The 27,609-nt window shown below is 38.7% G+C and overlaps 1 protein-coding gene across 8 annotated transcripts in view; it reads left to right on the forward strand.

The window, feature by feature from the left end:
- The window catches only part of SYNJ1 (synaptojanin 1), a 120,195-nt gene that overhangs the window by 5,773 nt on the left and 86,813 nt on the right, over window positions 1-27,609 (forward strand). For all 8 annotated transcript variants that reach the window (XM_043995321.1, XM_043995319.1, XM_043995320.1 and 5 more), the window contains exon 3: window positions 26,610-26,696. In XM_043995321.1, the coding sequence (XP_043851256.1) occupies window positions 26,610-26,696 (87 nt within the window). The remainder of the gene's footprint in view (window positions 1-26,609; window positions 26,697-27,609) is intronic.

Raw genomic sequence — 27,609 nt, forward strand, 5'->3', positions numbered from 1 at the left:
GTGGACAGGGGAATCCTGAAAGTAGAGACAAGACCAAATAGGAGGTTATTTCAGTAGAGGTGATGAGGGTCTGGAGTAAGGTAAAGGATACTAAGTAGAGAGAAGGCAGAGAACCAGTTTGGTATAATAGAAAGAACGCTGTTTTTAAAGTCAAAAAGAGACCTGGGGTCTTACCCCATCTTTGATGCTTAAAAGTTGTGTAATCAGGGCAGCTAGATGGCGTAGTGGATAGAACACTGGCCCTGGAGTCAGCAGTACCTGAGTTCAAATCTCACCCTCCCCCCCCAAATTACTTGGTATTTACTGAATTGTGAATATATTGTAACACTTCAGTAACTTAAGAATGTTCTTCTAGGGTTCCTCTAAGAACTGTTGTGTGTTTGTATCACTAGTGCCTAGCTATCCAGGTAACTGCTTAACAAATGCTTGTTCATTGAATTGAAAAATAGTGATGTGGTGGAAAGAGAGAGCTCTGGGGACAAGTCCTAACTCAGCCACTGTCATGCTGTATATCCTTAAACAAGTCACTTAACATCTCTGGGCTTAAAGGTTCCTTCTTTAAAATAGACTTGGATAGTCTGGCACTGTATTCTGACTTGATCGTTTCTGAATTCTGTAATGCACAACCTTATATGTATAATTTCAATGGCAATAACTTCATTTAGGGGGCAGCTAGGTGGCGCAGTGGATAAAGCACTGGCCTTGGATTCAAGAGGACCTGAGTTCAAATCTGGCCTCAGACACTTGACACTTAACTAGCTGTGTGACCCTGGGCAAGTCACTTAACCCTCATTGCCCTGCCAAAAAAAAAAAATCAGAATAACTTCATTTAGGGCTGCTGGGTGGCATAGTGGATAGAGTGCAAGACCTAAGGTAAGGAAGACTTGAGTTCAAATCCAGCTTCAGACATTTCCTTGTTATGTGACTTAACCTCTAAGTTTCCTCAACTATAAAATAGGGATAATAGTAACACCTACCCTGCAGAGTTGCTGGGAAGATCTAAATAATAGTGGTAAAGTGCTTAGTACTGTGTTTCACACTTTGTTGTTGTGCATTCATTTCAGTCTGACTCTTTGTGACCCCATTTGGAGTTTTCTTAGCAAAGATGCTGGAGTGGTTTTCTCTTTCCTTCTCCAGTTCATTTTACAATTGAGAAAACTGAAGAAAACAGGGTTATGTGATTTTCCCAGGGTCACAACAACTAGTAAGTATCTGAGGCCAGATTTGAACTCAGGAAGATTAGTCTTCCTGACTCCAGGCCCAGTACTCTCTCCACTTCACCACCCATCTGCCCGATTGGTTCCCTTTACTGCCCCTTCTCTCTTATTGTGAATTTTAAGTACCTCTCTTTGCCTATTCTGGGAACATAGTTATTATCTGCTAAGAGGATAACAAAAGGAAACTTTCCAGGATGGGTGTGAAAGAATATCATATATAGCAAGGTTGATAGTATTGTTAATTTTTTTTTAAAGATCTTTGTACATATGAAAAAGCATAGAAGAGTTTTTTGGTTCATTTTCTACATCAAAAAATTTGCTACTTGTAGGGCAGCTAGGCGATGCAGTGGATAAAGCATCGGCCCTGGATTCAGGAGTACCTGGGTTCAAATCCGGCCTCAGATGCTTGACACTTACTATGTGACCTTGGGCAAGTTACTTAACCCCTGTTGCCCCGGAAAAAAAAAAATGCTACGTGGTATAAATTGTTGATTTGTGATTGCTATAAGTATGGACGTTTCATATGAGTACTGGTTTGGTTTTTGGTTTTTTGATATTTTTTCATTATCTAAATTTTTAATTGAAAACCCTGTTTGAAAATAACTATTATTAAGTTTTCCCTGAATTTTTCTTTGACCTAAATTGATTCAGAATCTGATTTTTGTGTTTGCTTTTTCACTTAAAGGATCTCTAGCATCATTGGTATAGTGGGTACTTCCTCTACTGATATATTGAAATCCCTCTGCCATTTGGTAGATGGTCTTTGAGAATTGCTGTGAAGAAAAAATTACACCATGTTCATCCTAGTAAAGAGCCTCCCTGAACCCCGCTAGGCTGGTTCCTGAGCAGCAGACACAAAATTCATTATAGGGACCATACATCATACCTTTTCAGATAGGTAGAAGCTACCAGAGCAAGCTCCCATTGGATCTGACCGTCTGTTAGCCCCGAAGTGACTGCCTTCTTCCATTACAATCAGTACACTTTCTAGATACCCTTTTGGCCAGTTCTGTGCAGGTCCTTTGCAGCGTGCAATAGCTTGCTTATTTCTACCTTATTCTCTCTGTTGTTTGCCATTAATTTATGCTTATTATGTTAACTGAAATATATATTATAATTTCTTTTTTTCCTTCCAGATTGATGACTTTGGTATAGGAAATTCTTGATGATCCCACTCTTTCTACCAATGCAGATTAGTTATTCAGCTTATAGTCTTCATGTTGCCTGATGCCTATGGTAGCACAGCCAGAGTTGGAACTTAAACCAAGGTCTTCCTAATCCTAGGCTGTCCTTCTATCCGTGATGCCAGTATTTATTGAGGAAAAATTAGCATTACTGATTTCTATAGTATTATTTTATATTTCTGGTGATCTTTGAAAAAAAATTCTTAGACCTTGGTTTGTTTGGTTGGATAGGAAGTAAAATTATTTTTTACCCTTTTTATGTTGTCCACCTAAATGTTATTCCAGTAAATTGCTCAGTTAAGTTGAAAACTGATGCCTACAGCTGGATGGTTAAAGAAACAGGAACAAGAAACAGGAAGCCAATGGATCAGCATAATCAGAATGTGTTATTGTCAGCAAATTTTAGTTACAGCTATATATGTATTTTTTGAATGCTTCATTTTTTTCCCTAGTAAGACAGAGCTACCATTAAATTATGCTGTGTTTAATTTCCTACCCTTCTGAACTTTTACTAAGAAAAAATAGTTGTGGGGAAAGTAGAAGCAATGTGCTAGATGAGTGTATCTTACTATTCACCTAAACATGACTAAAGTAAAAAGACTGATCTTCATTTTTGGCTTTGTGACCAGTTTTATTGCTCAATCAGATCATATAGTAGGACAGAAAAAAAAACCAACTGAAATATAAAGCTACTAAAATACCATTTTAGATTCTTTTTTTAATAAATAGGAGGTTTGGGGGCAGCTAGGTGGCTCAGTGGATGAAGCACCAGCCCTGGATTCAGGAAGACCTGAGTTCAAATCCCACCTCAGACACTTGACACTTACTAGCTGCATGACTCTGGGCAAGTCACTTAACCCTCATTGCCCCCCCCCCCAAAAAAAAAAGAAAAGAAAAGAAAAAATAGGAGGTTAAAAATAAAATTTTATAATATGTATCAAAATTGTGCTTATGTATTTTGCCAGGATCATGCTTTTATCTGCCGTTTTTTAAGGTAAATGACCATACTGCTGGTTAATGATATGAAAATAAATCTATGAGCTGGCCCAGACCACTAGAGCTGTCCCTACTCCTACTGACAAGGGCCCACAACCCTCTTGTTGGGGCCCACACCACTGGGTTGGTACAACAGGTATCCAGAGGGGAAAACTATATAAGGTGAGACCAGGCGGAATGTCCTACTTGCTTGCCTTCATCAGTGGAGCTTTTCCATTTACTTTTTACTGTTTTCCCCAAGTGGTTATCAAACTCTGATCCCTCATATTTGCCCCATCTCTGTGCCGAAAGGAATCCTACCCCCTCCCAGCCTCTACTGTCATTGATAAGAACCTTTTCCATTAAACTTTTCTTTGTTGTTCTCTTTAAGTTTCATTTATAAATGTTCTTAGAATAATTTGCCTTAGTTGCATCTCATGGTAAATTTTCCACACACCTGGTTTCCCCCTCCTTTTTTAATGTTGAAAGTTGCTCCTAATTTTCCATCTTCCTTCATAACCTTATATTTGTAACTATTTTATATATTCTATTCCTTTTTATTCTTGACTCATGATTTCTGGTAAGGAAAATCAGGTATTTCCTCTTAGTCGATTTTTAGGCTTTTTTGACTTCTCCACTTAGTGACTTTAAAAAAAAAAAATGACAATTTTTAGACAGCTTTAAGAAAATCAGTACATTAGCTTTCCCCCCTCCCCCGCCCCCCGGGGGCAATGAGGTTAAGTGGCTTTCCCAGGGTCACACAGCTAGTAAGTGTCAAGTGTCTGAGGCTGGATTTGAACTCAGGTCCTCCTGAATCCAGGGCCAGTGCTTTATCCACTATGCCACCTAGCTGCCCCCAGTACGTTAACTTTTATTCATTCTCATTCTAACTAAATTTGTCTTTTCTTTTATGAACATGTCCCTCATTTGGTTATGAAGCCCATGTAGTTGTTAATGCTACCTTCTTTCATTTTCTATTATTTTTTAATGTTGTAAACCCCTTTATATTAAGACCTTGTTGTGATATTTGATATAAAATCTATATAAAATTGCTGCTAAACCGCTTTCTAATTTTTTAAAAGTTCTTGTATAATAGTTTCCTTCTCCAAATAGTTTGGATTGAGTTGATTAAACATTGGACTACTTCGATGGGTTGGGTTTTTTTGTTTTGTTTTGTTTTGCGGGGCAGTGGGGGTTAAGTGACTTGCCCAGGGTCACACAGCTAGTAAGTGTCTGAGGCCAGATGTTAACTTTGGTCTTCCTGATTCCAGGCTTGGCCCTCTATATACTATGCCACCTAGCTGCCTTCATAAGACAAAAGTGACCCCTTAGTGCAAACTTGCTATATATCACATTGCGCTGGGATGGAAGGTGGTTTTTAGCTTAAAGACTTCTTCTGATATATGGACACAGAGTTTTTATGAGCATTGGACCATGAGTCAGGGAACCTTATTCTAAGTTTGGCTCTATTACCACCTCTCCAAGCCTTAATTTCCTAATTTGTAAATAATGGATAATATTTCCCTATCTACCTAATAGAGTTGTTTTAAGAATCAAATAAGATAATAAGACCCATGAAGATGATTTATAAAATGGCAAAGAGGTATTTCTTATGTGCAAGCCCCCATGGAATACTGCTTAAACTTAGTGTTTTATGTCCCCATCTCTATTACTAACTTGTATTTGTAGCTACTCACATGTATCCTGTTTGTGATGTATATTATACACTTTAGATGACTCCAAATAGATAAGAGGCTTTACTTCTCGGTTTGCTACTTACTAACTGATCTTGAGTAAGTCATCATACTTCTTTAGATCACTTTTCTCATGTCTAACATGATGTCACTGGGATAATGTGATCTCTGAGGACCCTTCCAGAAATAATAGTTCATGAGTCCTATTATCAGCTACAAAGTTGTACATTCTCAATTCTTTTTCTTGGGTTAGGGATGTGGAATGTCATTGATGGGAATAATCCATATAGACAAGGCTACCTTTATGTCAAAGAGCAGTTATTGATTACCTACATATGATTTGAAGAGGATTAGAGAGGATCTCCCCCAAATGCTTGAAACTGTTACTCCTGGTATAGCTAGGTAACACAATGGATAGAGAACTGGGCCTGCAGTCATGAAGTCCTAAATTTAAATTTAACCTTGGATATTTAATAGCTGTGTGACCCTGGGAAAGTCATTTAACCTCTGTCAGCCTCTGTCTCTAGCTGTATAATGGAGGTAATAATAGCAACGACCTCCCAGGGTTATTGTAAGGATCAAATGAGATTATATTTGTAAAGCATTTTGCAAGATGCATGGCACATAGTTATTTAATCAATGCTTGTTTCTTTCCCTTAATATTCAGTGAGACTACACTGGGGCAAGGTTATGAAGTTAAAAGTTAAACATAGGGATTCTTGTATCGTCCTACAGGAAATAGGGAACCACTAGAGTTAATCAAGTAGGGAAGTGACATGGTTTTAGCTATACTTAAGGAAAATCACCTTGACAGCAGTTTGTCGGATGGATTTAGGTTGTATTGGGGCAGCTAGGTGGCGCAGTAGGAAGAAAATTAGGCCTGAAGTCAGGAAGACTCATCTTCCGCAGTTCAAATCTGGCCTCAGATACTTACTAGGTATGTGACTGGGCAAGTCACTTCATCCTGTTTGTCTCAGTTTCCTCATCTGTAAAATAAGCTGGAGAAGGAAAAGGCAAACCACTCCAGTATCTTTGCCAAGAAAACCCAAAATGGTGTTGGGAAGTCAGTGACTGAAAAACCACTCAACAATAACAAGAAAAAAGGTTATAAGAAATTTGAGGCAGAGAGATTATCAGGAGACTTTATAGCAGTAATCAGGTGAGAGATGAGAGAAGGAATTGGATGTGAGAGATGTTGTAGAGGTAGAACTGGTAAAAATTTGTCAACTGATTGGCTTTGTAGGGTGAGGGAGAGTGAGAATATGAATATAATGCCAAGGTAATGAATCTGGTATACTAGAACTATGGTGGTACCTTTGGGAAAAATAGAGAAGGTTTGAGAGAGCGGATGGCTTGAGGGGAAAGATGATCAATTCAATTTTATACATTTGAGTTTGAGATCTAGTAGGTAATAGAGATAAAGCTCAGATCTGAGACTTATTTGCATAGATATAATTAAACCCATGGAAGTATAGAAGGAAAAGAGAAAAGGGCTTTGGATAGAACCTCGAGGTACACCCATAAACAAAAACTATAGTTCTATGTCCCTTTTCAAATCTCTTCTAATACTTTTTGGCTTTTATCTTTTTTTTCCCCTTTAATGTGCTTATCGTTGTAGCTAATTTATATACAATTCTGATTCTGCTTATCTTGACTTGGATTATTTTGTAAGTTTCTTTCCATGTTTCCTTTCACAAGAAAGAAAGAATGTATTTTTTTTGTTGTTGCATTAATAGTAATCATTACAACAATGTGCCATAATTGGAGACAGCTAGGTGATGCAGTGGACAAAGCACTGGCCCTGAATTCAGGAGGACCTGAGTTCAAATCCAGATTCAGACACTTGACACTTACTAGCTGTGTAACCCTGGGCAAGTCACTTAACTCTCATTGCCCAGCAAAAAAACACACCAAAAAAACCCAATGTGCCATAATTTATTGGCTTTTTATTTTAAGAAAAAAATACATATTCTAAGCTTGACAAGCATGAATAGACGTGAGCCTTTCAGTTTAGAAGAACAGAATATATATATATAACTGACCTATTTTATAGTTTGATTTTTATTTTAAAAAACTATATTAAATTTAACAGAATAGTAATAGAATGTCTTGTGTCTATCTGCATTTCCTTTTTTTTTTTTTTTTTTAAGGCAATGGGGGTTAAGTGACTTGCCCATGGTCACACAGCTAGTAAGTGTCAAGTGTCTGAGGCCAGATTTGAACTCAGGTACTCCTGAATCCTGGGCCGGTGCTTTAACCACTGCGCCATCTAGCTGCCCCCTATCTGCATTTCTTTATGAACATCTTTGTGCTCTTGTTTATTTTTTAAATGATTCACTGACTTTTTTGTGCCATTATCACTACTCACCACATCTGCCTCTCCCCACAGAAGCCCAGCCTTGTAACTCCCTAAGTCAAGTCAAGCAAAATGAATGCACATATTGGCTCCATTTTAAAATATCTGCCTCAATCTGTACCTCCAGTCTGTCACCCCTCTGCCAGAAAATGAGAAGCATGATTCAGTAACCTTCTGGAGTCATGACTGCTCCTTACTTGGGTGAGAGTACTTCAGTCTGTATAAACTGCTATCCTTTACTATTTTATAGTCACTGTGTAAATTATTCTCCAGGTTCTGCTCAGGTCACTCTATACCAGTTTTTATAGGTTTCCCCAAGATTTTTTTGAATCCATCATTTTCAATTTCTTTTAGAGCAGTAGTATTCCTTTACACTGATATACCACAATTTATTTAAGCTTTCTCCAGTCAATCAAAGCTTTGTTCTCAACTCTTTGGTGTGACAGAAAGTGCTGTTATAAATATTTTTCATATCTGAATCAAAGAGTATTCACAGTTTAGGGACTTTTCATTTGTTCCCAAGGTTCCTAACCTTTCCACTTCAGCAACCAGTTTTTCCTTATAGGTCAAAATTAGGTTCATAGTAGTTGTTTGACTTGTTTTCTCTATATTTTCAGATGAAATTATTACTAAAGCAAACCATCAATTTCTCAGCTGCTCTGCTTTGACAGCAAACATCAGGGTAGTTGATGTCTCCTATCATGACTCCATTCTAACTTTGTGTTCTGTTCTTTGAATTCTTTCTCTATTTTTCCTCCTTTCTAGGTCATCTACAACTATATTTAATTTGTGTATTTATTTATTTTTCGGGGCATTGAGGGTTAAGTGACTTGTCCAGGGTCACACAGCTAGTAAGTGTTAAGTGTCTGAGGCTGGATTTGAACTCAGGTCCTCCTGAATCCAGCACCAGTGCTTTATCCACAGCGCCACCTACATGCCCCCATCATCTACACCATATTTAAATGACATCATTTCTTTTTCTCCTTGCAACTGATCCTCGACCAACACTCTTATGCATGTTTCTTCCTTCTGGTTCTTGGATTTCTTCACACGAGTAGATCATCTTATATACAAGTATACTCTACCAGCCTTCTTATCTGGTTCCTTTTGAACAGGGTACAATGGAGTTGCATTATACGTGCATTTAATTTGCATGAATTTAACTGTACTCTTTTCACCAGTAAGTTAAAGAAATAAAGGAAGAAGTGTACATTTAATTTATCACCATAGTTACAAAACTGCCTTGCTTGTCTCAGTCTCCATCTGAACTGAACTCCTTCTACTCTTGGCTATATACTTTTTAATTATTAGTGTGTTTTATAGAGGGTTTCACTGCCACTACCCCTCACTCATCTCCTTTCTACTCTTCTTCCAAAATAAAAGCAATTCCTTGTTACAAATAACTATAGTCAGGCAAAACAAACCCACACATTGGCTGTGTCTCAAAACATATGCTTCATTCTGCAAGAAGAGGAATTTTAAATGTAGTCACAGGTAAACTAAAATGCAGTTTCTTTGGACTTTAGCAAAGCATAATAAAAACTCTTCAAAAATTTGACACTAATAGAAAAATAATGTTTTGTCCCTAAAAAGGGAACTGGTTTAGAGATGAAAAAAAAATGTGAAGATCAGTGCATATTGCAAATGGAATATTAATGAGATGCATTAGGGCTGTTTTGTTTAATAGTTCTCTAAGTACTTTCTAGTGTAAGTACATTTGAAACTTACATGTTTGCTAATGAAATTCAGCTGTGCATATTGAAATGGAAAACAAATAGAATAATTTGCAGAAATGCCCCCCAAAGACTGTTTAGCTTGTTAGGGAAATGTCAGATGAGCTTTTTCATAGGCAATTTTAAATAAATCTAATCAGGGGCAATTAATACAAAATGTTCCTAGAAGATGTAGAACTCTAAACTGTATAGACTTTTAAGGTTAGGACCCAGAAAAAGTGTCTGGGACTCCTTGTTGACTTTTCCTTAAAAGTTGGTTGATTGATTATTGTTCCTCTGAAGTCTGTAGTTTAATAACATGGGCTTCACTTCAGGCAGCTATTGCTCTATTTTGTTTCCAATAGTCTGCCTGAAGCCCAAGTTAACAAAGAATCCTAGACACTCGATAAATGCTTGTTGACTGACTACCATTCTGCCTCTTTCATGACTTTGGTCATTTTAGTTGGCCTTCTCCCGATCTATTATAGCCATATTTGTTTTTCCTAAGTTGTGATAAGCACGAACATCCTGAGTACTTTAGGATCACTATTGTTTTGTACAAGAGCAGACTTAACTTTGTGCCAGGCATTGTGCTAAGCACTGAAAACACAAACAAAAAGATAAAAAACAGTCCCCTCCTTCAAGGAACTCACATCCTAATAGGAAAGACAAGTATGAAACTGAGTCCATACAAAATTTTATACACACACACGTACATATAAATACACAATATATATATGCATATACACACATGCATGCACATATATGTGTGTATGTATGCATACAGAGAGAGAGGGAGAGTAGATGAAAGATAATTTCAGATGGGAAGGCACTAGCACCTAGGGATACCAGAAAGAGCCTCCTTTAGAACAAAGCTTTTTTTTGGGGTGGTGGGGGGGGCGGCAATTGGAGTTAAGTGACTTGCCCAGGGTCACACAGCTAGTAAGTGTTAAGCGTCTGAGGCTAGATTTGAACTCAGGTCCTCCTGAATCCAGGGCCGTTGCTCTATCCACTGCGCCACCTAGCTGCCCCAGAACAAAGCATTTCTGAAGAATCTTGAAGCAAGCTAGGAAGACCAAAAGGCACAGGTGAGGAGAAAATAAGGATTGCAGACCTGTGGGACAGCCAAAAGAAATGAGCCAAATTAGGAGATGGAGTTTCATGTGTTAGGAACAGCAAGTATGCCCATGTGACTGGATCACATTGTGTCTGGAATTGAGTAAAATGTAAGAAGGCTGGACAGGTAGGAAGTAGCCAGGTTGTGAAGAGCTTTAAACACCAAGCTGAAGACTGTATTGGATCTTGGAGGTGATAGGGAATCATTTGATTTATTAAGGGGGGTAACATAGCTAGACCTATGCTTTAGGGAAACTACTTCAGCAAACGAATGAAGGTTGTATTTTAATAGGGTAAGATGTAAGGCAAAAAGGCTATTTCATTAGAGATGATGAGGATAGGCATGTGAATAAAGAGAAGGGGGCTTATATAAAAGATGTTGTGAAGGTAGAAACTACAAGATACGGATATGGATTGGACATGTGAAGGGAGTGTAATGGAGGAGTCAAGGATGACACCTAGGTTTTGAGCCTGGGTATGAAAATGGTTCTGATAGAAAAAATTTTGAAGAGGGTAGAGGGGTTTTTTGGGGGTTTTTTTTGGTTTTTTGTTTTTATTCTGAATAGAATTTTATTTTCCAAAATATATGTAAAAACAAAATTTTAACATCAATTTTTAAAAAAACTTTGTGTTCCAACTTTTCTTCCCCCCCTCCATTCCCATCCCCCACCCACAAGAACTCAATCAATTCAAAATAAGTTATACATGAGTAGTCATGGAAAAATTCCCATATTAGCTAGTTGTGAGAGAAAACCGTCAAAAAAACCAAAACTTCAGATTAAGGAATTGTCAAAGAGGAAATGAAAAAAAAATTTTTTTAATGTGTTTCCATCTGTTTTCAGATACTATCAGTTCTTTCTCTGCAGATGGGCTGCAATCTTCATAAGTCCCTCAGGGTTACGTTAGATCATTGCCTTGCTGAAAACAACCACATGCTTCCCAGCAGATCATCCCCCATTATTGCTGTTATTTTGTATACAGTACATTTCACTCTGCTTCAGCTCATGTAGGTCTCTCCAGGTTTTCCCGATAGCATCCTATTCATCACAACCTCTGTATAGTACCTTAAGCTTGACAGAGAATCTTCTTCACAAAAGCCCAGCAAAGTAGGTACCATACATTTTGCCTTTATAATCAATCATCATAACTATTTCCCTCCATCCCACTCCCTTCCCATGACATTTACTCTCTCTTCTTTTTACCTATTCCTCCTCAGAGGTGCCTTACATCTGACTATCCTCTCCCTCGCTCTGCACTCCCTTTTTTCACCCTTCCTTCCTTGTCCACTTCCCCTCCTATTTTCCTGCAGGGTTAAATAGATTGCTCCTCCTAATTGAGTATGAAAGCTATTCCCTCCATGAGCCCACTCCAGTGAGATCAGGGTCCCTGAGCTAATTCTGTGTTCTAAATTTTTCTTCCTCCCTCCCTCCTCAACCCTCTCTATGAGATCAAGCAATTCCATATGTCATACTGGTGCAGTAATGCAGAACATCTTCATCTTCCTTGAAAGTGTTTTGCTTTCTACTGCTCTCTCCCCCAGTCTGTCCTTTCCTCCTTCCCTTCTCCCCCCACCCTTTTCTCCCTTCCCCCCACCCCCCACAAAAGTATATTACTATACCTACTTGAGTATGTATGTTAGTCCTTCTTTGAGCCAATTCTGATGATATTAAGGTTCACTCACTCCCCAACTCCTTCCCTCTCTTCTACTGTCCTCCATACCTCTCCCCAGACCATCTCTCCCTTTCTCCCTCCCCCAGTTTATTTCTCCTACACCTCAACCCTATTTTAATGATGTCATCATGGATTAGCTAGGTGGCACAGTGGACAAAGCACCAGCCCTGGACCCAGGAGGCCCCCCAAGCTCAAATCCAGCCCCAGACATAAGACACCCCTCCCCGTCTGCCCTACAAAGAACAAAACATAAATGCTTTATAGATATCATCCCTTCATATTCAGTTCAGCCCTGTCTTCTGTGAATTTCTTGTGAAGAATTTTTGTTTTGTTTTGTTTTGGTTTTTGGTGAGGCAACCGGGGCCAAGCGACTTGCCCAGGGTCACACAGCTATCAATTGTCAAGTGTCTGAGGTCACACCTGAACTCAGGTTCTCCTGAGTCCAGGGCCGGCGCTCCATCCACTGTACCACCCAGCAGCCCTTGAATTTCTTATTGAGATAGTTCTTATGATTTCAAAGTATTATCTTCCCATGTAGGAATGTAAACCGTTTGATCTTTTAATATCCCTCATGAAGTCTTTTTCCTGTTTACCTTTTTATGCTTCTCCAGGATCTTGTATTTGAAAGTCAAATTTTCTATTTGGTTCAGGTCTTTTCATCACAAATGCTTGAAAGACCTCTTTCTCATTGAAATCCCATTCTTGCCTCTGAAAAATTATACTCAGTTTTGCTGGGTACATGATTTTTGGCTGTAGTCTCAGTTCCTTTGCCCTCTGGAATATCATATTCCATGCTCTCTGGTCCTTTAATGTAGAAGCTGCTAGATCTTGCTTTATCCTTATTGGAGCTCCACAGTATTTGAATTCATTTTTTCTAGTTGCTTGCAGTATTTTCTCCTTGACCTGGGAGTTCCGGAATTTGGCTATAATATTCCTGGAGGTTTCCCTTTTGGGATCTCTTTCAGGAGGTGATCGGTGGATTCTTTCAATTTCTATTTTAGCTTCTGCTTCTAGAATATCGGCAATTTTCCCTCACAATCTCTTGGAGGATGGCGTCTAAGCTTTTGTTTTGGTCATGGTTTTCAGGTAGTCCAATGATTTTCAAATTATCTCTCCTAGATTTATTTTCTAGGTCAGCTGTTTTTCCAAGAAGATATTTCACACTGCCCTCTATTTTTTCATTCAGTTGGATTTGCTTTACTGTGTCTTGGTTTCTCATAGAGTCACTAGCTTCCATTTGTTCAATCCTAATTCTTAGGCAGTTATTTTCATCAGACAGTTTTTTAATCTCCTTTTCCATTTGGCTTTTCAAACTGTTGACTTTTTTCTCATGACTCTCCTGCATTGCTCTCATTTCCCTTTCCATTCTTTCCTCCTTTTCTCTACATCTTCTTTCTATTTCTCCTATTTTCTCTTCAAAGTCCCTTTTGAGAGCTTCTATGGCCTGAGATCAGTTCATATTTTTCTTGGAAGCTTTGGATGTTGGAGCTTTGACCCTGTTATTATCTTCTTCGTCTGAGGTTGTATTATGGTCTACCTTACCCCCAAAGAAGTTTTCAATGGTCTTCTGCTTTCTCTGCCTGCTCATCCTGGCTTACTATTTCTTGGCTTTTGACTCTTAAGTGTGGTGCTGCTTCCAGGACACACTGTTCAAGCTACAGCGTGGCCTGGTGGGCGGCCCCCCCCCCCCCCCTGCTTCTTGGCTCCACTCCCATTCTCAGCTTCTGAGGGTCCCAGGTGTTTTGGGTTGGGGGGGGGGCAGGCTTTAATCTCACCTGGCCTGTTCTCAGGTCTGGAGATAACCTCAGGCCTATTTACTAAGAAACCAACCAGCAAAGCTTTCTGTGGTGTGGTTCTCAGCTTCCAATGAGACTGCTACCCTGCTCACCTCCCCCACCTGGGTCTCCCGCCACTCAGGATTTCTTCCTGGTTGCCCGCTGGGGTGGGACAGTCGAATCCTTCCCCCCAATCCACTGGTACTCCTGCACTACCGCCCCCCCTGCCCGCGCCAGCCATTCAGTCTCACCGCACGCTCGGTTCCAGAAGATGCCCGTGCTGTAGCCGATTCAGAGGCACTGGGGCAAATTCCTCTGGCGGGTGTCTGGTGTGTTGGCCCGATTGTGGGGTTAGGCTTTATTTGTGGCCCAGCACAGCCCCCTGAAATCTATCTATAGCTGGAGAAAACACTCAGCCCGTATTTTTGTGTGTTTTTCTGCCCCAAGGGTTCTTTTATTGCTATTTTTGGGGTTATTGTATCAGGAGCCCTGTGAGCTTAATGTCTTTCCTCAGCCATCTTGGCTCAGCCCCAAGGGTAGAGTTTTGTAGAAAGATAATGAGTTCTGTTTTGGACATTTTTAGTTTCAGTTTGCAGCCAATGAGATGGTGTGGAAGGAAAAGGGAAGAGGGTCTTGGACAGAGCCTTTAGTTAATGAACATGACATTTATAGTCCCAATTATAAACTTCCATGGAGCAACTTAGGTAGCTCTTTGGGGTTCAGAGCTGTCCAATCCCTGCCTAGAATCCATCAATAAATTTAGGATACACAAAGAAGGGAGGAAGAGCAGAGAGACTGAGAAGCAGGGTATAGACTAATGGAGTGGCAAACTACTGGGCCTTTCCTCTGATGACCAACAATAAGATAAGAATGCAACGGCTCAATTGGTAATATACCCCTCCCTCAACACCCCCACCATGTGGCTGCAAAGTACAGTGGCTGAGGCATCTTCTTCATCCTTCCCTCTGTACTCATTCCATCAGTGGTAGGAAGAACTGAAAAAAAAAGATAGGTAGGTAGATAGATAGATAGATGATAGATATATAAATAATCAGCATTATATATGTGTGTGTGTATGTGTGTATATATGTATGTATGTATGTAGTATTCCCCACCACTGCTGGTAGCATTTTATAATGCTGATTTTCCTTTTTATAAATTAGTTCAATCCCACTGTCTTCGGACATGTCTTTTCTTGAGATTAATGTGCACGGAGGGATGTCCCTGAGGAGTTTTGTTTTTCACAGACTATGTGCTTGGATCCTGCAGTTCTAGTTGGGAAGTTAAAAGATTTCCCTGAATGTTACTCAGTCACAGTTTAGTTTTTTGTGGGTTTTTTTTTTGAACCCTAAAATTTGCACTAGGGTCCCACTAAGTTTCTCGTGGAAGAATGAGCCCTTGGAAGATAGTGTTGTTGCTAAATATGGAAGTGTAGGTCCTAGAAGGCTAAATTCTGCCTCAGATTCTCCCCCAAAAGAGGGGACATATGATATTAAATGTGGATGAAGAACCAACAAAGGAGACCGAAGAGGAATAGTTAGATAGGTAGGAGGAGAACCAGTGGTACAGTAGAATGAACATGGGATTTGAGAGGACCTGGGTTTGAATCTTGGGTCTACTCTGCTGTTTACTACCTATAATAACCTTCAGTAAATCATTGAACCTTTTTAATTCATGGTATCTTCATCTGCTCATGGGGGGAGGGGGGGACGGTTGGACTAGATAGCATCTAAAGTCACTTCCACCTCTGAATCTGTTTTATGTTCTTGAGATAAAACTTCTGTGGTCAACAAATTCAGCAAACACTGGATCTGAACAAAGGCACTGTGCTAGGTCTGACACATATATAGATGAAAACCGACACAGTTCCTGCTGTGAAGTATTTCAGTATCCAGTAACATAGATAAAATGTATAAGGATAACCTAAAAAAAATAGAATTTAAATTTAGAAAGGCAAATGTGAGTTCGGGAAATTCATTTTTAAAAATGAAGGATTTGGGGGCAGCTAGGTGGCACAGTGGATAAAGCACCGGCCCTGGATTCAGGAGTTCCTGAGTTCAAATCCGGCCTCAGACACTTGACACTTACTAGCTGTGTGACCCTGGGCAAGTCACGTAACCCCCATTGCCCTGCAAAAACAAAAACAAAAAATGAAGGATTTTATGTCTATATATAGCTTTAAGTCCTACTGAATAAATTCTGGAATATTAGAATGAAAGGAAACCAAGGAATTGCTACTTTTCACAGCAGGTAGTACATTTTTGGAGTACATATTCCAAGTACTACAAATACTTAATTACTGCAAGTTTAAGAGGATAAATAGCTTTTAAAAGAATTAAAAAATGTATGACTTAAAGATCCATAATGAGGTAATAAAGGACTTGAATGAAGGCCTTTTTCTCTAATGGTGTGTCCTCTATGCCATATTACATCATGGACTTGGGATGGCAAGTTTTAACAAAACGTTTTTGTATGATTTGTTTTTGCTTTGTTTTACAAGGAAAAGTTATTTTTTTTCCCTTGTCTTTAGAACTCAGGCTCTTAGAGGGGGAACTTTTGGTTTTGGTTTTAGTTCTAGCTCTTCCACTAAGTAAATTGTGTAATTTTAGGCAAATAAGTTTTTTTCACTTCTGTTGGCTTCATGATTTTCATCTCTAATAAAGGAAGTTGTAATAAAAATAATCTCCAAGCTTTTTTCAGCTCTAAGATTTTTTTTTTTTGCTTTATTTTGTTCTTCTGAACTTAGATCACAAAATCATAGAATGTTAGAGTTGTAGGGAGCCTCACTGGCCAATTAGTACAAACCATACAAGAAAGGAATCCATGCTGTGACACATTTGATAAGTAGTCATCCAATTGTCCTCTGCTCAAAGCCCCCCAAGTAGGGGGGTATCTATCACCTCTTAAGACTGCCCATTATGCTTCTGGACAGCTCTAATGCTTAGGAAGTTTTTCCTGACATCAAGCTTGTGTTTGCATCTTCTACCCATTGCTGCTGATTCTGCCCCTCTGAGGTCAAACTGGGCAAGGCTAATCCTTCTTCCAACTTGACGGACAGCTCTTATCTCCTCTATGAGTCTTCTCTTATCCAGGCTAAAATTGCCCATTTCCTTCAGCTAATCCCTGCATGACATGTACTTTAACTCCCTTCCCCATTCTGATTGCTCATCTCTGAACTCCCCAGTTTATCAGTACTCCCTTAAACTGTGACTTTCTTGGTATGACAAAAGACTCATTTTACTTGCTAGATACATAAATCAATTTTTGCTAAAGTAATACTTATACATAAAAACAATGTTATGAAATTGTGATAATTTGGAATTAAGTTTCTTTATCTTAATTTCTAGATATTTACATGCAAATCTGTTTTCTCAATTTTCTTGAGTCTAATGGTTATAGTAAAGGGAGATAGTGCCAAGTTGCCCAATTAAGCTATGAGTAATGCTAGAATGACTACCCCAGCAGAAGGGGAGGCTAAGTTCATATGATAAAGAAAAAACTGATGTATTTCACCCTGTGTTCGCTTTGCAATCTTTATTCCAACTTATGCAACTTCTATTTTTATCAAATTGTTAGTTTCTTCAAAGTGAAAAAGTCATAGCTAAAATAGAAAAGTTGTAGATAGACCTCTCTATAGACATGACTGAAATAAATGTTCTTTCCTTGGCTAAAAAGACCTGGTAGGCGGGGGAAGTTGAGAGACTCAATTAATAGTCATTATTAGACACATTAATAGAAATATTTTAAATAAGCTTCAGTTTGAAGATTTACTAAATGCATCTAGTTTATGTAAGAATTAAGTTCCTAGTGGAAAGAAAGCTCAGGGAACAGCTAGGTGGCGCAGTGGATAAAGCACCGGCCCTGGATTCAGGAGGACCAGAGTTCAAATTTGGCCTCAGACACTTGACACTTACTAGCTGTGTGACCCTGGGCAAGTCACTTAACCCTCATCACCCTGCAGAGAGGGAAGGAGGGAGGGAGGACATTTGAGTGGTGTCATGACATGCTATATGACCTTGGGGAAGTAACTTCATTTCTCTTGACTTCAGTTGCTTTAGTCATAAAAATGAGGAGTTAGACTAGATATCTTTTTTTTTTTTGGTAAGGCAATTGGGGTTAAGTGACTTGCCCAGGGTCACACAGCTAGTAAGTGTCAAGTGTCTGAGGCCAGATTTGAACTCAGGTCCTCCTGACTCCAGGGCTGGTGCTCTATCCACTGCGCTACCTAGCTGCCCCTAGACTAGATATCTTAAGAGTATAGATTGAGAGCTGGAAGAACCCTAAGGATCATTTAATCCAATCCCACCAGGAGTAAACAGAATCTTCTCTAAGGCTCCTTTTCAGCTCTAAAATTGTATATTTCTATGTTCAATGAACCTTCAAGTGCTAGTGATACAAAAATGAAACAAGACAGTCTCATGTTCTCATGGATTTTACCATAAAGTAGGCTGACGTGTTTTCAGATAAATATAATTCATTAGACTACAAGTACATAGGTATAGTTTTGGGAGGGAGAAATCCCTTTTAAACTGGAGGGGGATTCAGGAAAGGCTGTACAATCTATCACATAATACTAATAGGTGTTTAATGAATCTTTGATTTGCATTCTTGGAGGAGGTAGCAACTGTGAGATTTAAAATTGGATATTAGATCATAAATCTCCCCTACTTAACCCTTCCCTTAATTTATCTCCCAGACTAGTAAATGGAAGAAGCTTCTGGTTTTCTAGATAGAGCCTTCATTGTATATAAGGTGTTGTTGATTAGAAGGATAGGAAAATAGAAATACAGTACAAATCGTCTTAAATCTAGGCTTAGTCTATATTCCTTATAAAAACTCACCAAACCAAAAAAGGCCACCTTTGGAGTGAGGGAGACCGTCTGTGCCTCTCACGTATACTATTATACAAAAAACTTTTTGCTGCCTGAATGAGGAAAAAACCAATAATGTTATGAAGGACCATTGAGTAAACTATTCCTCTAAGTCGGGATGTTATGCTGTCCCAATACATTCCAATGAGAAAAATCAAAGGGATAGTAGAATATTCGAGCATCTTGCCCTTTAAACTGGGCTGGCTTTTCTGTTTAAAGCAAGACTTTTAGAGGCTTAAAGTCTTTAAGGGAGATTAGACAAAGGGAAAGTCCGTGGGGGGGGGGGGTATTTGGAAAATCCACCGAATTAGCCGGCTTATGGCCAAACTAGGGAGGGTGGGAGGGTCCTTAAGGTCCCTTCGGGGTCGCCAAACTGTGAGATTTAAAATTGGATATTAGATCATAAATCTCCCCTACTTAACCCTTCCCTTAATTTATCTCCCAGACTAGTAAATGGAAGAAGCTTCTGGTTTTCTAGATAGAGCCTTTATTGTATATAAGGTGTTGTTGATTAGAAGGATAGGAAAATAGAAATACAGTACAAATCGTCTTAAATCTAGGCTTGGTCTATATTCCTTATAAAAACTCACCAAACCGAAAAAGGCCACCTTTGGAGTGAGGGAGACCGTCTGTGCCGCACCGCCAGGAGTCCCCCCAAGCCGGCAAAAAAGGCTACTCTCGTTCTCTCCACCCCGGAAGTCAAAAAACCCGGCAGGCAGTCTGACATGCGCAGCAGGCGGACTGTTCATCTCCTCCCCAAAAGGGTGGTCCTTGAAAAACTGGCGTCTTTCAGTTATCCTAACCGACTGTTAAAAACTTTCATATTTTACCACACCCCATACCTGGTCATTAGGGTTTCAATAGATAGAAATGTAGGGAGAGTTCATTCCTGGAAAGGAATAGTGTAGTGAGAGGTAGAAGAGGCACCAGATTCCCAAATAAACTTCTGGGTCATGTAATTCAGAAGATGAAGGTCTAGACAGGATCCTTTCCAAAACAGGAATTATGCACAAGAGAAAGCAGTTTTAACTGTCTCCACTGTTTAAAATGCCAGGAACCCTAAGGAGGTCACAACTCAATGAAGTAACTGCAGAAAAGACTAATCCCTAATCCTTAACCTGCTCACTCAGGACTCCCCTCCCCCAGCAGCCACCACAATCTGGCAGTTTGGTACAACCTGACCCGTAGACATACAGTAAGACTCAACTCAGCCATTTTTCTGGGAGAAAAAGTAGGATGCTTACTCTGTTCGGGATGGCAGTGTAGTAACTCATTCTGTTGAAACACTGGTTAGCTAGAAAGGAATCATAGACAGCAAACCAAAATCAATATTAAAACTTATGTTCCCGGGCAGCTAGGTGGCGCAGTGGATAAAGCACGGGCCCTGGATTCAGGAATTCCTGAGTTCAAATCCGGCCTCAGACACTTGACACTTACTAGCTGTGTGACCCTGGGCAAGTCACTTAACCCCATTGCCCCGTAAAAAAACAAAAAAACAAAAAAAACTTATGTTCCATATGCTGAGCATCTAAATTCATAAAGAAGAAACTTACTGAATTACAAAAAGGCATAGAAAATTCTACATAGTGGCAGGAGATTTTAATATTCTTTTAATTTTGGACAAATCTAAGATGAACAAAAGGAAAAATATAGAATTAAAGAAATAGAAGACAGGATGAATTCAAGGAGAAGTTCAGTTTGGCCAGAATATAGATATTTAAAGGAATTAAGTGAGATAATCCTAGAAAGGGAGGATAAAGCCAGCTTGTAGAGAACTTTAAATGGTAGGCAAGCTAGCAGATTTTTAAAAATTTTCTAGGCTATTTCTTGTTGCCTTTGGGAACATGAAGAAACTTTCCCTTTTGTGTGGCTTTCTGAGAAGAACTTGTCAGCCCTCCTTCTATTTAGCTTCTTATTCCTTCAAAGTCTTCTGGTTTTAATTTTCTCAAATATCAACATAAATATGCTTCATTTCTTCTCCTAGTATGTCAGTTCTGGGTCATTTGAAGTAGCAGTATTTAAGTTAAAACTAAAGGCCAATTTGGCATACCCTCCAAGCTGTCCCTTCTGAACATTGCCTTTGTAGAATATCACATGACTAACCACTGCTAATAACTTCAGCTGGATCCTCACGAATCACCTCTCAGCCCTAGGCACTGATAGTTTAGCCTTAATAGACTTCAATACCATAGTCATAGAAACCTGCAAAGGGGAAAATGACTTTCGGTACAGGAGGATCCCACATTCAGATAGAATGAGTGCAGGCACCAAGCTAGAGGTTTTCCTTTCTAGCTGTGACCTGGAGTCAAATGCTTTTCAGTGAGATTTAGCAAGCATAGATTAAGTGCCCACTATGTGTCAGGCTCTGAGTTAGGTACTGGTAATACAAAGGCCAAAAGAATTATTTTCTATGCTCAGGAAGCTTATGTTATATTTGAGGGCAGGGGTGGGGGGGAACAACATGTACTTGAAAAATTAAATACAAAATACCTTCTGAGGGAAGGTACTGGGAGTTGGGGGAGAAGGGTTCCAGCAAGAAAGGCTTCCTATAGGAGATAGCATATAAATTGATTTGGGGGGAGAAGCAAAAATTATGTAAGGTTGGTGTGAGACATGGTGTAGGGATAGGCTACACAAAGGCATAGAGATAAGAGAAGAAATGTTGTGTCTGGAGCATAGCAAGTTAGTTTGGCTGGAATGTCGACTATCTATAAAAGAGTAATAAGCAGTTAATCTGAAAGACAGGATGGAGCCAGAGATTATGAAAGGGTTTAAAAGCCAAAGAGAGTGGTCTATACTTTAGCCTAAATTCAAAAGGGAACTACTGATGATTCTTGAGCAAAAGAGTGACATGGCCAGACTTGCCACTTAAAATAAACAGTTTTACAGCTATGTAGATAAAGGGTCTATGTAGAGGGAAGAGTCTAGAGGCAGGGAGTCCACATGAGAAGTGTTAGGGCCTGAATTAGGGTGGTTGTAGTATATATAAGTAGAGAGAAGACAGATTCAGATACATTGTGGAGGGAGAATTCACAACACTTTGTAAGAGAGGTGAAGAAGAGAACAATTAAAGACGACCCAGAGGCAGCAAACCTGGGAAGAGGGCACCCTTATTTTGAAAGGGGGTGGGGAGTCAGGAAGAGGGGAGGGTTTGGGGGAAAAGATAATTGTGACAAAAATCCACTGATATTTTGAGAATCTATTGATAGGTACTGCTGCCAATGATAATAATCAATAATCAAAGCAGAGATATAGAGAAACAGTTTATTATGATCTGAGCATAGGCATCACTGAAATGAAAATCAGTGAACCCTGAACAAAAGTTTCAGCAACCTTATATAGATTTTAGTTACATAAACAAGATGAGAAGAATGAAATTTCAAAGAGAGGGAGATGATGCTATATAGACCAAAGAGCAGATGGAAGAAGGGAAAGATCTATATCAGATAAAAGAGGACATTAGCCAGTAAACACTAGAGCTATAGATATGTCGAACTGTAAATTTGCAGACAGACAGAACAGGAACTAGCTAGTTAACACTGGGGCTATAGTTCATGTCTCACTTTGATTTTGGAGGCTCTAGCTAGTTACATGACTTGCTCATCTTAAATAAATGATGGTAATAAAGTTGAGTGAGAAATTCTCTTTTCACTATAATAATTTCTTTCTTGGACATGTAGGACTGAAGTTTAGGAGCCAGACTGAGGCTGCATATATATTTTGGAAAGAGTCTGCATTAAAGTGATAGTTCAACCAATAGAAGCTGATGAAAACATGTAAAAATAGGTGAGATAAGGATGATGATTTTGCAAAGGAAGCAAAGCTAGAATACCCTGTCAGGTAAAAATAGAATTGGTTGGGGGCAGCTAGGTGGCCCAGTGGATAAAGCACCGGCCCTGGATTCAGGAGGACCTGAGTTCAAATCTGGCCTCAGACACTTGACACTTACTAGCTGTGTGACCCTGGGCAAGTCACTTAACCTCCATTGCCCCACCAAAAAAAAAAAAAGAGAGAGAGAATTGGGAGAGGACAATATCATGAAAACCCAAGGAGGAGGGCTGTGGTTAACGGAGTCAAATGCTATAAAGGTCAAGAAGATTTAGTCATTGGAAAATGACCTGACCTGAGGGTAAAAGTTACTGGATTTGGCAATTAATAAATCATTGGTAACCTTGGAGAGGCAGTTTCAGTTGAGGTTAGAAGCTAGGCAGCAATGTGTTCGGGAATATGAGATGAAAAAATGGAGTTTATAAGTGTAGACAGATTTTTCTAGAATTTTAATTCTGCAAGGCAGATGAAATGTAGGATGGTAGGATCATATGAAGTTTTTCTTTTTAAGGATCCCAGCCCTAACATCAAGTCTGAAGTCAGAAAGTAGACTGGAAGAATAAACAAACAAAGAAGGAATCCACTATAAAGAAGTATTATGGTAGCTATGAAGCTCAAGACACAAACCTAGAAGAAGAGAAAGACTCTAAACCATTTATAAGAAAAGCCTCAGATCAAAACACAACTTGAACACAAACTCAATTAGAATTCCTGGAAGAGATAAAGCTTGAATTTTGGTGTGTTTTTGATTTTAAAAGAATTTAAAATGTTTTTTATAAATGAAATGAGAGTCCTGTAAGAAAAAAAAATGGAAAAGAAATGAGAGCTATGAAAGAAAGAATTGGAAAGGGAATTAACAGCTTGGCACAAAAGGCACAAAACCTTGCCCAAGCAACAAATTCCCTGGAACATCATAGCCAATATATACAACTTCCAGGTTAAAGAAAAAACATCAGCTTCCAGAAAGACAGAATTCAAGTACCAAGGAGCCATAGTCAGGGTCACACATGATTTATAGCCACCATTAGAAAGAAGTGGAGAATTTGGAATACAGTGTTTCAATAGATAGAAATGTAGGGAGAGTTCATTCCTGGAGAAGAATAGTGTAGTGAGAGGTAGGAGAGGCACCAGATTCCTAAAGGATATAGATAGGTACATAGACAGACAGACAGACAGACTATAGGGAGAAGGGATGGCTGGAGGGGAGGGGATTAAGAGTATATGTAGAGGGCAGCTAGGTGGCGCAGTGGATAAAGCACCGGCCCTGGATTCAGAAGTACCTGAGTTCAAATCCAGCCTCAGACACTTACTAGCTGTGTGACCCTGGGCAAGTCACTTAACCCCCGTTGCCCCCCCCCCCAAAAAAGAAAAAAGTATATGTAGAAGAGTTGCATTTACAAACAGAAATGCTGCTTTTCCCCTTAAGAATGAAGCCAAGATAGGTAAATTAGGAGAAGGAGTAGTCTACCTTTCAGATCTTTGGAAAGGAGAACAGTTTATAACCAAACAAGAGATAGAGAATACTATGAAATGCAAAATGGATGGTTTTGATTACATTAAATTTAAAAGGTTTTGTACAAACAGAAGCAATGCATCCAAAATTAGAAGGGATACAGAAAGCTGGGAAACAATTTTTATGGCCAGTACTTCTGATAAAAGCCTCATTTCTAAAATATATAGGGAACTAAATCAAATTTATAAGAATCCAAGCTATTCCTCAATTGAGAAATGGTCAAAGGATATGAACAGGCAATTTTCTGATGAAGAAATCAAGGTTATCTATTCCCATATGAAAAAATGCTCTAAATCACTATTGATTTAGATGCAAATTAAAACAACTTTGAGGTACCACCTGACACCTATAAGATTGGCTAATATGACAAAAAAGGAAAATAATAAATGTTGGAGAAGCTGTGGAAAAATTGGTGGAGCTGTGAACTGATCCAACAATTCTGGAGAGCAATTTGGAATTATGCCCAAAGGGCGATAAAGCTGTGCATACCCTTTGACCCAGCAATACCACTTTTGGGTCTTTTCCCCAAAGAGACCATAAAAAAGGGAAAAGGACCCACATGCACAAAAATATTTATAGCTGCTCTTTTTGTGGCAGCAAGGAATTGGAAATTGAGGGGTTGCGCATCAATTGGGAAATGGCTGAACAAGTTGTGGTATATGAATGTAATGGAATTCTATTGTGCTGTAAGAAACAATGAGCAGGAGGAGTTCAGAGAAACCTGGAAGGACTTGAGTGAATTGACGATGAGTGAGATGAACAGAACCAGAAGAACATTGTACACAGTATCATCAACATTATGTGTTGATCAACTGTGGTGGACTAGATTCTTCTCACCAGTTCAATGGTACAAGAAAGTTCCAGAGGACTCATGATGGAAAAGGCTCTCCAAATCCAGAAGAAAAAAAAATAAAGGAACTTTGGAATATGGATGCTGATTGGACCATACTATTTCTTTTGGTTTTGGTGCTATTGTTTTTCTTTTTTGAGGTTTTTCCTTTTTGCTCTGGTTCTTCTCTTATAGCATGACTGGTGCAGAAATATGTTTGATGGTATTGTATATGTATGGCTTATATCAGATTGCTTGTTGTCTGGTGGAGGGGGGGTGGTAGGGGAGGGAGAGAGAAAGGTTTGAGATTGGAAATCTTATGTGGACAGGTAGGTGTTGAGGACTGTCTCTGCATTTAGCTGGAAAATAATAAAATACTTTTATTAAAATTTAAAAAAAAATGAAGCCAAGGAGGATTGACTGGAGAATATCTATTGTAATCAAATTGTTTTTATGCTTGTCTCCTACCAAAAAAAAAAAAAAGATCAGAGAACATTATTTTCATAAGTCTCCTATGGGAAAAACCCAAATCAGAGACAGACAGGAAAACATAGTAGCAGTTTATTTGTCCCAAGAACAAAGAGGCATGATCATGCAGAGTCTCTTTCCAAAGAAGGAGCTCAAAGACTCCTTTTTTTGTGAAGGTATATAAACTTTCTCTGCTCACTGGTTACAGAGCTTAGTTTAGGTCTCTATTGATAACAGGTTGTTACCAGTTTAATCAGCATGACACAATTCAACTTAAAAGCAAATACTTTGAAAAGAATGTATGAAGTACAAATCAGTTTAACAATTCAACTTAAAAGCAAACATTTGATAAGATTATATGATGCAAAAAAGATTTGTCAAGGACATGGATGCCCAGATGTTTTTACAAGGATGGTGAGAGAGCCATAAAATCTACTTATTATCCTGGGGAAAGAAGTCAGTAGATAGGGATTTATCTGCTAGCTATCTGGGTTCAGTTTGGAGTTAAGTTGGAGGGCATCTTGATCTCATTAATCTGAGGTTTCACAAATTTCCCTTGGATAATAACACATCTCCATCAAATCCAGGCAGTCTGTACATTCATCATAACGTTATAGATGTAGAGCGGGAAGGAACCCTAGAAGTCGTCTAGTCAAACCTCCTCTTTTTACAGATGAGGAAACTGAGGCTTAGGGAAGCTAATGTCAGAGGAGGAATTTGAGTCTATCTCCTCTTCTTCCAGACCCATTGCTCCTTCTTTGCACCACTCTGATGTCCAGATGATTTAGAGTGTAGAACTGGTGAGAAAAGGGAACTTTTGATAGATGTCTTCAGTTTTTTTCCATGAAGTGTTTGACATCTTCAGTAAGGGATTTAGAGGAAGGGGGATTGTAGGTAGGTGACTCAGAAAGAGAAGCTTTCAAACAGCCACATAGTGTAGTGGGGTAGAGTGTTAAGCAGAAAAACTTTTCTCTTCATAAACAACAAGTAATTGGAAGATTAACATTAAACACTTTTTATACAAATAAACTCAGATCTAAATAATTTTTAATTATGTAAAGTAATATTTATTGTTCATGCATAGGTAAAGCCAATATAATTTTTAAAATGACAAATTTTACATAACTCATCTATTTATTTAATGTCATCCCAATTAAATTACTAAAACATATCTTACTGAGTTAGAAAAAATAATAAAGTTCATTTGAAAGAACAAAAGGTCAGAAACTTAAAAAAAAACAGGAAAAAAAAAGATGTAGATTCAGCAGTATGTGGTACATTTGTATTCTGAATAACTGTCTCATTTCAAAAGACTGAGTCCTTTAAATTTTAGATCCAGTAGAGAACTATTGTTTAAAGTTAGTTGTTTTTCCTAACATTTTATAACTTTTTTTTTGTAGCATCTGCAGAAAAAGAGGCAATCAAAGCCACATATTCCAAAGTAATGGATGCATATGGACTCTTAGGTGTACTACGACTGAACCTTGGTAAGTCTATTAAGCAAAACTTTTCCATATAGGGTTTTTTTTTCTATCCCTATTTTTATAGATTTTTAACAAAGAAAAACTGTGAAGTAAGATCTACTCTAGTCACATTATTTCTAAGTTTAGTGATATTTAGATGAGGGGTTTAGATTAGATGATGTCTAAGGCCTTGTCTAACATTATGTATAGTGTTCTTCAGATTTAAATGATACCATGTGGGGCGGCTAGATGGCGCAATGGATAGAGTGCCGGCCCTGGAGTCAGGAGTACCTGAGTTCAAATCTGGCCTCAGACACTTAACACTTACTAGCTGTGTGACCCTGGGCAAGTCACTTAACCACAATTGCCTCACTAAAATAAACAAACAAACAAACAAAAAAACAAATAAATGATACCATGTATTTGGAATCTCTTTCAAATATTAGTGTGACCTGACTAATTATTTGATCTTGATTGTATAGAATAAAGCTTTCAGACTTAAAAGGGACTGCCATGTGAACAATAAACATATATACCTATTATTAAGATGGAAGAATAGCTTCTCTATTAGAACTCTCATAAGGCATTATGATTAATGGTTCTTCATTACAGCATAATTTTTTTTTCCTTTGTGAAAAAATTGGCAGATCCAACTGGGAAACTGCATACCAGTAGAGAAATTTTGTTTGAGACTCCTTGAAAGATTTGGACTGCATGTCCGCTGATTAAAGTACTTTCCTTATATATCTAGCTTAAAGTGTTCTTTCAGGAACATTATATTGATGTTTCCTGGGACAAGACATCTAATACTAGGCACTTCTTTCTTTTCTTTCTTTTTTTTATTTTTAGTGAGGCAGTTGGAGTTAAGTGATTTGCCCAGGGCCACATAGCTAGTAAGTGTTAAGTGTCTGAGGCCGGATTTGAACCCATGTACTCC

The sequence above is a fragment of the Dromiciops gliroides genome, chromosome 3 (genome assembly GCF_019393635.1).
Source record: "Dromiciops gliroides isolate mDroGli1 chromosome 3, mDroGli1.pri, whole genome shotgun sequence".
NCBI classification, from domain to species: domain Eukaryota; kingdom Metazoa; phylum Chordata; class Mammalia; order Microbiotheria; family Microbiotheriidae; genus Dromiciops; species Dromiciops gliroides.